Source organism: Aotus nancymaae, unplaced genomic scaffold (genome assembly GCF_030222135.1).
Source record: "Aotus nancymaae isolate 86718 unplaced genomic scaffold, 86718_ANA_hifiasm-v0.15.2.pri h1tg000006l, whole genome shotgun sequence".
Classification (NCBI taxonomy): domain Eukaryota; kingdom Metazoa; phylum Chordata; class Mammalia; order Primates; family Aotidae; genus Aotus; species Aotus nancymaae.
In genome coordinates this window covers 87,410,286-87,421,221 of record NW_026988417.1, presented here as the reverse complement: position 1 = coordinate 87,421,221, position 10,936 = coordinate 87,410,286, and the positions used below count along the sequence as shown (strand labels likewise).

General features: G+C 36.1%; 1 protein-coding gene across 9 annotated transcripts in view; it reads right to left on the bottom strand.

Annotated features, from left to right (window-relative positions):
• Window positions 1–5,474: 5,474 nt before the first annotated feature.
• PDLIM5 (PDZ and LIM domain 5) overlaps window positions 5,475–10,936 on the bottom strand; it is a 220,485-nt gene continuing 215,023 nt past the window's right edge. For all 9 annotated transcript variants that reach the window (XM_012437702.3, XM_012437695.3, XM_064369296.1 and 6 more), the window contains one exon: window positions 5,475–9,694. In XM_012437702.3, coding sequence (XP_012293125.3) covers window positions 9,605–9,694 — 90 coding nt within the window. In that variant the 3' untranslated portion in view covers window positions 5,475–9,604. The remainder of the gene's footprint in view (window positions 9,695–10,936) is intronic.

The window sequence follows — 10,936 nt, the reverse complement described above, 5'->3', positions numbered from 1 at the left end:
CAGCTATGCTTCAGTGGACTTAGCAGTGGTGCCTGTCATTACCAAATAGTAGAGAGATTTTATTTCAATTGAATAAAACCAAGAATCTCATGCAACCTTGACAGTCTAATTGGACATATATGCAATTTCTTTTCCCTCTCGTGGAGGTCTCACCTTTTCCATCCATCGTTTTTCAGACTCACAGTCTGGAACTAAATCCATCAAACAGAAAAGGTAACAATTAACTGGGTGTCAACCATTCTGACCTGTTTTTCTATCATCTTATAAATAGGTATTATTGACCTTGCTGTGGGAAAGTAATTTTAACTGTATTTCCTACAGTCTTCTAATCTGTTTGATACCACATTTGGTGTTATCTACACTTCAAATCAACTTTCTCTCTTTATTTCTGTGGTTGTTTTATATCCACAGTGTATAGACTGTGAAATGTACTGAAAACACAAAGAACAGCAAATGGTGCATTGCAGAGAGGACTATCAACTCACAAATACCCTTGAAGAACAGATGGTCCAATTGCAAACCTTACAAATATTGACATCTGTGTAGCAGGCAACTGCATAAGTCAGATAGAGATAGTCTTTAAGTTTTACATACTACAGCAAAACTAAATACTTTCTAACAATATCCTTTACCAATTTAATATATGAGAATTGTCCCTTATTAATAAGAAGGACCTTAAGGGAATGTGTTTAAGTAATAAATTTCCTTCCTAGGCCATTAGAAAGTCTAAGTCTCAAATTTGCTTTAATAACTGTGTTTTTAGAGACTCGTTTCTCTGAGTTTTCATTTTCTCATGTGTAAAATGTAGGTTTAAAAATACTTGACTCTCAGAGTTTCTCCAATTATTAGAACTTTACAGTATACTAGTATATCAAGTAATATAGCACACAAATTACAAAGACGATACAACAAATGTAAGCTGTTACAGATCTGCTGGGCCTGAGCCCTTCATGGTTTAGTTTATTGAGAACTTGTTAATCTCTTTGCTTTCTATTTCTAAATATGAAAATCATTCAGTTTTTTACATGACAAGGATTGGAGTTTATACAGAAGTTTCTATAAGCTGAAATCCCAGTTAACTAACATAAGCTTTCAATTGAGAATATTTTATTCATTTTAACTGTAGGAAAAGCATTACAGTAGAAGAAAATGAAATTAAAAAAAAAAACCCTTTGGTTATATCTTAGTATATATCCAACTAAATCTCTTAAATATTCAGAACTACTTACTTATACTGAATATTTAGAGGACAGACCTTGAAAAACACAATCAATGCAACATTGTTTACTTTGCACATTGAAAGCATATTCATAAGAGGAGTTTTTACAAGAAAGAACAAAGTCAGAAGAATTTCTTATTTGACTTTATAATTCACCAATAATATACAGTGACATTCTGGATAATGGAAGCTTCAATTTAGTTGAGAATCTAGTTTCTAGTTTGCATTAAGAGTGCCAATTACCAATTTATAGACTTGCAGGTCCAAATTTCACCCTTTACTCTTCAGTACCAACTTTGTGATAGTAATCATTTTTCCTTTACAGTGATCACGATGCTTTGTCTAGAAGGGAGCAGAAGGAACACTGCAGAAGCAAGGGGCCTCTCTTCCTGGTTCTGGGTGTTACATTTGTTTTTTCTGTGTGGTCCGTCAGAGCACATGTGTGTGGAGACAACTGGTGCTCTGCCCCAGCTGTGCTTCCTGAGTGCACAGTCCCTCAGGAACTTCACATCCCAGGCTGGGGGCTCGTGATTACCTTGCTTCGTGACATGGGTACTATGTATTCTGGGCCTGTGCCCGCAGCAGCACCCAACTCTCCTTGTGTGCCCACCCATCAATCTTGTCTGCATTCCAGAAGATTGTTTCCTTGTCCTTGGAACCTCAGCAACCCAGAGAACTGTTATTTAGTGGGCTGAAACCACTTTCTCCAACAAGGTCCTACCCCCAGCCATGTGGAGGGGATCTCCTTCTAAGCTTGTCTTCTTTGGGTCCTCTCTCAGCCCGGGCTATCCTTTAGAGGAGATATATATATACACACACATACACACATATGTTTTTTGAGATGGAGTTTTATATATATACATACACTTTTTGAGACGGAGTCTCACTCTTGTCACCCAGGCTGCAGGCTGGAGTGCAGTGGCATGATCTCAGCTCACTAGAACCTCCGCCTCCCAGGTTCAAGAGATTCTCTTGCCTCAGCCTTCTGGGTAGCTGGGATTACAGGTGCGCGCCACCACAACCGGCTCATTTTTGTATTTTTTTAGTAGAGACGGGGTATCATCATGTTAGCCAGGCTGGTCTTGACCCGCCTCAGCCTCCCAAAGTGCTGGGATTACAGGCGTAAGCCACCACACCTGGGCTGAGGTCACTTTATATTTTTAGTTACTCTCCTATCACAGCTTAATAATTCCTTATAATCCATAATAACTCTAAGCTATTTTGTAATTTTTGTCCTCCTGACTGTATCCAGATTTATCTACCAGGAGTAACCACTTTTTCCCCTCAGCTGTAATTAATATTCTTGATTATAATCTATGTTGATACTGTCAAAGTTCATCCAGAACTTCCCAGATATAGGCATAAACAAACTATGAGATTCAGATCAATTTATCTTTTCTAGGAGCAGAAGAATTCAAAGCATTTACAAGGTACTAGAAAAATCACTAAGCAGTAGCATAATAATTTAGCAAAGCAGAATGAATTGTAAGTTCCAGTTAATTAAGCTGGAATTAATTTAACTTGTATTTCAAAGTTCATAGTTGAAAAGCTCCATGGATTCCTCTGTTCTCCATTTCATTCAATTAAGGAGGCTGAAATTGTCAGGATTCTAAAGGAAACAGGGATAGAGAAAGCTTCCGGGGTTAGATGACATCAATATAGGTTAAGTAAGCAGTTTTATTTATGCCAAAACTAATATTGCTATGATGTAACTGGAGTTCCATTTACTTTCTCATTTACCAAGGGAACAACTGGGTATATTAGTAATAAACTAGGATAGAAAATTCAAGACACACCTGTAGGTATTACAGTCTACTCAAATTCTTTAAACAAAGAAACAATAGTAAGTTAGAATAGTACCACTTGTGTGTGCTTTACAAACAAAAGAAACAAGGAAGAGGAAAAAAGAAAAAAACAAACCCCATTATATTTGAACTAGAGAGCAAACATGAGTTTGGAATATGAAGATGAAAAACAATTTGGAACTCAATTAGGAAACTTCAGAAAGAAAGGACAGAACCTTTCTCCTTTGAAACACAGATGCATAAGAGACTGTGTCAATCAATTCATGGACTTGGCATAATAGTCGTTTTCCTTGGGAACTATATTTATCATATTTGAGAAATTGAAAAATTATACTCCTTGAGAATTCTAAATTGTTTTATTTATCTCTCCAAGGCCAGATCAGTGGTTTTCTGACATGGAAATATCCTATCCTACACTGAACAAGAGCTCCAAGCTTTATTGCGTGTTATTACATGCAGTCACAGACAGGACAAAATAAAAACTGCCTTCTTGGCAAAATTCTATTTAATAGGGCTCCCCTAGTGCTCTGCCTTGAATGCAAATCACAAAATGCATCTCACTTTTCCCCAACCCCATGTTCAAGGTATGAAGGCTGCACCTTTCTTTTTTTATTTTTTTTTGAGACGGAGTTTCGCTCGTTGCCCAGACTGGAGTGCAATGGCACGCTCTCGGCTCACTTCAATTTCCACCTCCTGGGTTCAAGTGATTCTCCTACCTCAGCCTCCTGTGTAGCTGAGATTACAGATGTGTGCCACCACACCCAGCTAATTTTTGTATTTTTAGTAGAGACGAGAGTTCTCCATGTTGGTCAGGCTGGTCTCGAACTCCTGACCTCAGGTGATCCACCTGCCTCGGCCTCCCAAAGTGCTGGGATTGCAGGCTTGAGCCACCGCCCCCAGCCGCCGCACCGTCCTTATTAATCATTGATGCAATCTTGCCACCTACCCAGACAACTTCTAAATCACAGAATCAAGAGTAAAAGTTACATAATATAATACTATAGACAAATGGTATACAGTGCTGTAAATTCTCCTCAGAAAATGAACAGTTTGGCAAATCAGACACTTGCTACATTAAAAACAATATGCATATCTCCTTAGTATGAAAAATATACAGGCAACATTTGGGCTCGGTGCTTACTGAGTTAAATCCTCTCATTCATATGTACAACACAAAACCATATCAGTCTGAGATTTCTGTTAAGTAGACATGTGTACTAGCCCCTTTCCTCTGTTAAATTTTAAATACTGCAAAGGAACCATTTTCCCTGGGAGGCTCCCACACTTGGGATGAAGCTTTCTCTGCAGAATTTTGGCACCCTATTAATTAGTGGTTATGAGTGGGAGCTGCTCTCTCTCAGCAACTCCTATTCTGCCATCAGTCAAGTGTGATTCTGTAATAAATTTCCACGAAGCAAACTATTTCTGGTAATTCTCCCTAATTAACACCAGGCCTGCTACTAATACATCAGTACCTATGTGTTTCTGATATAACCAAGATCTTGTCTGAGAGTACTCAAAAAGGGAAACCGCCAACCCAAATTAAGCTTTTGCTGGCAAAAGGATTTTATATGTAGTTCTGTAAGAAAACCTTTGATAATCTTATATTGGGGACATTTTGACTAGAAAACACTGAACGACAGGGAGGCTTGCTCTGGTTTGAGCACTGAATGGGGATTTATTGTGAACACACAGTTGAGACTTAAGCCTATAAATCTTGTACTGGATTACTGTTTCTTAACGAAGGAATGACAGATCTCTTATTTTGTCGGTGCATTTTAATGTGCAATGACGTGACTGATAGAAACCAAACAGCATCTATTAAAATGTCAGATGCAGACTTGATGCCCTTAAAAGTTTGGCTTCTGGAGTTTAATATACTGTGAGCAAATAGACTTAAATTTCTCTTTTATTCCCAACATACAGCGTGCAACAGAAACATTTGTCTTAACTTTATACGGTTGGGAAAAAAATCTTACTCAAACAAATAAACAAATGAGAAAGAGGTGAGCCTACCTAGTTATGGAACAGTAAGTTAATGAGATCGGGATGAGTTAAGCATCCCAATATCTAATGCAAAATGTGGAAATGTGGATGATGATTTATGTTCTAATATAATGTTTGATATGACAGGCTGTTCCAATACATCATTTCAGCAATAAATATTTTAAAAAGACATTAAAACTTATCTATTAATTCACAAACATTGGGTACATTCTACATGCACAGCATAAAAATGGAGAGAAGTATAATAAATGTGATAGCATTTTCAAATATTTTGTTTGAGACATTTTGATAAGCAAATATCATACTAGAAGGATTCTTCTGAGAATTATTACATCCAGTCCTAACCTATGAATATGGAACTTGATTTATTTTCCCATGATGATTTGATGGAAAACACTTACCACCCATCAACAACAACAACAACAACAACAAACCAGAAGAGCTCATTTACAACAATGCAGTCATTTATTTATTGAGTATGTGCACATTATGGAATTACTATACTGATTATATTTCTCATGTGACTTTCAATTAGAAAATGTATCCAAAAGCAAAACAGCAGATATATACAAACCTAAAGAGACAGAAGATAGAGATGAACAGATAAGCCAAATTATACATTGAGAATTCAAATCCAATACCTTTAAACATTTGGGAAATTAGGGGGACAAATGGAAGACAGATCAAATTTGGGTAAAACTATTCAGTATGTTTCCCTTGCTTTATGTCTGAGAAGGCTCTCCCTTCAATAGGTATGACTAAACTCCAAATACCACACAAATATTAACAGAATACTAGGTTCACACTTGAACAGGGGTAAAGAAGAAATTATTTTATATAAAAGGGCTCCTGATATTGTACTGCTTGAAAATGGCACATTTTTGTTGTAGATTATTTTAAACATAGTGCTACATTAATATTTTGAAGGTTTGAACTGCTATTTCCATTTGTTTTTACACCGTGACCAAATGATTAGGTTCTAGTTTTAGATTCATAATCTTAACTAATAAGAAATAAACATGATACTACAGTTATCCCATGGTACCCCTCTGGGCCACTGGTTCCAAGGACCCCCTAGGATACCAAAGTCCATGATGTTCAAGTCCCTTATATAAAATGGTGAAGGAATTGCCAAATAACCTACGCACATCCTACCATATACTTTAAATCATCTCCAGACTACCTATAATAATTAATACAATGTAAATGCTGTGTAAATAGCTGTTACACTATGTTGTTTAATAATTAATGACAAAAAAAGTTTGTACATGTTCAGTAAAGGCACAACCATTCATTTTTTTCCCCCAAATATTTTTGACCCACAGTTGATTGAATCACAGATGCGACACGGAGGGCCAACTGTAGAAGCATAAGCAGGGGCTACTTTTTAGATTGCTACTTCAGCAGGCAACATTCAGTCCATGTTAAGTCCAGAGAAAGATTATAAATCTGAACTTATCACCAGAATTTTTTTTTTTTTTTTGAGACGGAGTTTCGCTCTTGTTATCCAGGCTGGAGTGCAATGGCACGATCTCGGCTCATCGCAACCTCCGCCTCCTGGGTTCAAGCAATTCTCCTGCCTCAGCCTCCTGAGTAGCTGGGATTACAGGCACGCGCCACCATGCCCAGCTAATTTTTGTATTTTTAGTAGAGACGGGGTTTCACCTTGTTAACCAGGATGGTCTCGATCTCTTGACCTCGTGATCCACCCGTCTCGGCCTCCCAAAGTGCCGGGATTATAGGGGTGAGCCACCGTGCCCGGCCTCAGAAATTTTTTAATGGGAAATAAATCCAAGGAATTTTTAGTCAGGCATTATGATTTTCATCTATGTTATGCCAAGTACATCATTCCAAAATATACATCTAGAGAAACTAAAAGTAAATGCTCTATAGTGAAGAAGTAATGATAAAAAATGCTACTGACATAGAAAATTTATAATCAGAAAAATAAATATTCAGGGAGCTCACCAGAAGAATAAAGTGCTCTGCCAGTTATTAAAGGATGACTGCTGGTGAATTAAATATGGCATTCCCCACTGGAAATACAGAGATTCTTCTGGATTATGTTCAATATTTATTTCACAGGATTAACTGTTTTAGGAACAGATATAAAGCTTCGCCATGGAAGAGATGGACAAAGCACAAAGACAAAAATGATACATTAGGAAGCAACACTACCCTTTCAGGAAGCAAATCTGGAGAAATGCAATATTATGCTTCATGAATAATATGCAGAAAGAAAGGTCTAACAAAAATGATATCCTTAATGTAAGATAATGTTATAAGAAATCTGGGTCAAATAAAATTCTCTGAAGAAAACATCTAAATGCCATAGACTTATCAAATACTATCTTGACATATAACCTATGAAGGCAAAACTAAAAAAAAAAAAATAATCACACCAAACAAAACCATCAACTTATTTTGTATGCCATAATGTAAAAGACTGTAAAGATGTGACGTGTACATTATATGACAATGCACATTAGCCAGCAAGTCTTTTACAGGTGGTTTCAGCAGCAACGATAAATAATGCAGAATTCAGTTCCAGCACGTTGTTTCAAAAGAAATCTCCTGCCTCCCTGCAAGATGCAGGGTGAGGAGGTAGCTTGGGGTTGCTATTGGAGAAGTATTCCGTTTGCTACTTTGTGTCACCCCTTGCCATTCTTTTATCCCCAGTTAATTATTATCTGCATATAATATAAATCTGCTAGACCATAAATTAACAGCTTTCAGGACAGATGCCTTGAAAGTTCTTAGGGAGGTTAAACAAATATTGTAGCCTAAAACCTCCTCTATAACAAACATGCACACAATGGAAGTGATGTCGTGAGTGAGTGATGGGGCAGGAAGGACCTAGGGCTCTGTCTCAACTATAAAAGCACCTTGCCTCAAACAAATTTAAATTATAACTTAGGGGGTTCATGGTCTTTCATCCATTCTGGAAGCAAAGAGAAAAACCAAATCAAATACCAAAATCTGTTTTCTCACTGGGCAAATAGCAACAGGATCCACAGTTTTACCACAATTGTTTCCCTGTCTCCATGTGGTAGCTACTTAATTCTTTTCCCAAAGGAGGAAATCAAATAACAGGCCAATCTGAATACTTAAACTCCCCTCCCAACACTACCAAACCTCTGTGAATAAAAGCTTTCCAAACTTTGTGATCACATGTAAAATTGGTTCACTTATTATTGAGAGAAAACCACAATAAGTCTCAATTTCATCACATCCTCAAGCCAATCTTTTAATTTCTAAAGGTAGAAGAAAAAAAATGAAACAAAAAGATTATTCTGCAAAGAGAGCTCTCAACTCTTCATCAGCCAGTGGCAGAACTCAGAAACTGATTTAACTGATTTATTATTTGAGAAGGGGGGAATGAAAAAACTAGGGGGTACAATCGTCTGATTCACTACAGTTCCCAGCCACATTCTTTCCTATTTATTCTCTTTAAAGAGAGAGAAAGCTGTTAGAGGCCAAAATTATTTAATTAAATCTTTGCCTTAGCATCAGGAAGAGAAAAAATGGAATTTGCCTAATATAAGTGATGAAGCATACACAATGAAAGAAAGTCACATTTTAGTAAAAGGCAAAAATTTGAGACTTATAAGCTATATGGTAGCTTATTTTTTGGGTGGGGAAGAAATGAGAAAAGAATACAACATCTCTTACTGGCATGACACATTTTGATTTAAAAAATCTCATTGCCCTTTCCTACTACTAGAATGATCCACTGTAAGGCAAAAATAATACACAAGAAAATTTTTTTTTTTTTGCGAGAGAGTCTTCCTCTGTCACCCAGGCTGAAGTGCAGTGGCACGATCTCAGCTCACTGCAACCTCCGCCTCTCAGGTTCAAGCAATTCTCGTGCCTCAGCCTCCCAAGTAGCTGGGACTACAGGCACATGCCACTGTGTCTGGCTAATTTTTGTATTTTTAGTAGAGATGGGGTTTCACCATGTTGGCCAGGCTGGTTTTGAACTCTTAACCTCAGGTGATCTGCCCGCCTTGGCCTCCCAAAGTGCTGGGATTACAGGTATGAGCCACTACACCTGGCCTACAAGCAATTTAAAAAAACTGACACCTACTGCTGATAAAATTCTCTGTTTAAAATCCTACTTACTATTTTAAAGATAAGTATTAGTTTTTTTAAAAATGATTCTCTTATTGATAAAATTAAAGGCATTTTCATTGCCTTTTGCAGATTTTCTTGTAACTACCTAACAAGGAAAGAAGGTATAATTATTTCAGATAGGATTATTTATTCTAAAATTTAATTCTTCACTAATTTATTCTAAGATGAATTTAATAGTCCATCAGGAAATTGGTTTTTATAAAAGTTATTTTATGGGCATAAAATACAGGAAAAAGTAATAATAAATGCCAAACTGTCTCTTTACTTTATATGAAGCCAAGTATTTCCTCAGACTTGGTTTTTAAAGCTGGAATTTATTCCTTCAGGGCCACTATGATTTTTCGAAACTCCATATAAATATTGAATCTAAAAATTAATTAGTAATTTTAATTTTCCTTTTTCTCTTCAGATTTCTTCTCTTCTCCTCAACTGTTGACTTTCAAAAATTCACAGAATGAGCATGTTTCTTACACAGTGGCTTGTCCTTCTTGGAGAAAAAGGTCTGACCTTCCAAACTTTCACAACACACCTGAAAAAGAAGCATTATATAAGAGGATATTATTAAAAGGATATTATGCATTATTTAAGAGAATATTAAAAGGATTTTATCAAGTATGCTGGAGAAGGAGAAAGTGATGTTTCCCCAATGGATAATATGACAAAACACTTTAGTTGGTTATGTTAGACTCCCTAATATTTCACGATTACTATGACATTAGATATAATCTTTCAAAAACAATGAAAAATGGCTTTTTCCTAGAATGTATTCTACTTTATAGAAAGCACTGACCATCACTTTTCTTTATCCAGAGGGAAGATTTATCCCTAACTTAAAATTTAATATAGAAAGAGGGCCCATTAAATATAATGTATCTCCCCAAATTCTAAACAACGTCTTAATTTTGCTTCGTGTTGTAGAGAACCAAAACATGACTCATTTGCTTTACCAAACCTTCCCAAGCCCAACATTAGCTTGCCCCCAAATACACAGGCACAGAATACCTGAGAACTTTTTTTTAAGGGGTGCCTTGTGTTCAAGCTGAGACCTCTTTTTAGTTAGTTTCTTATATAAAGACCCAGGTCAACATCTGGCTGCTGCAGGATTATACAGTCAGTTGACTATCTACATGTATAGCTTCCTGTTCTTCCTACTGCCTTTGTTAACTAAAATGCTCATGAACAGCTTTATTAAAGAAAAGGTAAATCTGATAAAACTTTTGCTTTTTATAGACTTTATGAAGTCTAAGAGATGGATGAGGTAAACATGAGTTCAATGGTAATGTTTGGGGAAATCATTAGGCTTCAATTAATACTACTTTTGCTCCCTTTGTACAATGGGTATTGAAAACTATAGCTATGTTAAATCTAATTTTCAAAAATCAAACACCTGAACAGAGGCATGTTTAATGGATATTTACTTCCTACATTTAAAAACTATATATTTTAATCTCTGAATCTATCCTAATCATTAAACATAAAACCAAAAATATTAAAATATCAAATGAATAGGCAAATACTTTACCTTACATGTTTATTAGACTATAGTCTCAAAAAGAAAAGAATATCCAGGAGCTACTGCTGAGAAAAGAAATGAATCAACATATAGTTTATTCCTAGTGTTAATTCAATAATAGATTTTTATAATTGTTTATTTGTATTTTAAGAAGTACCTAACATTTCCAAAAACTACAAAAAACAGTCTAGTAACAGAGGTTTTTTTCTTTTTTTTTAAGTAAAGGAATCTTACTGTTTTAAAAAATACATGGCTTCT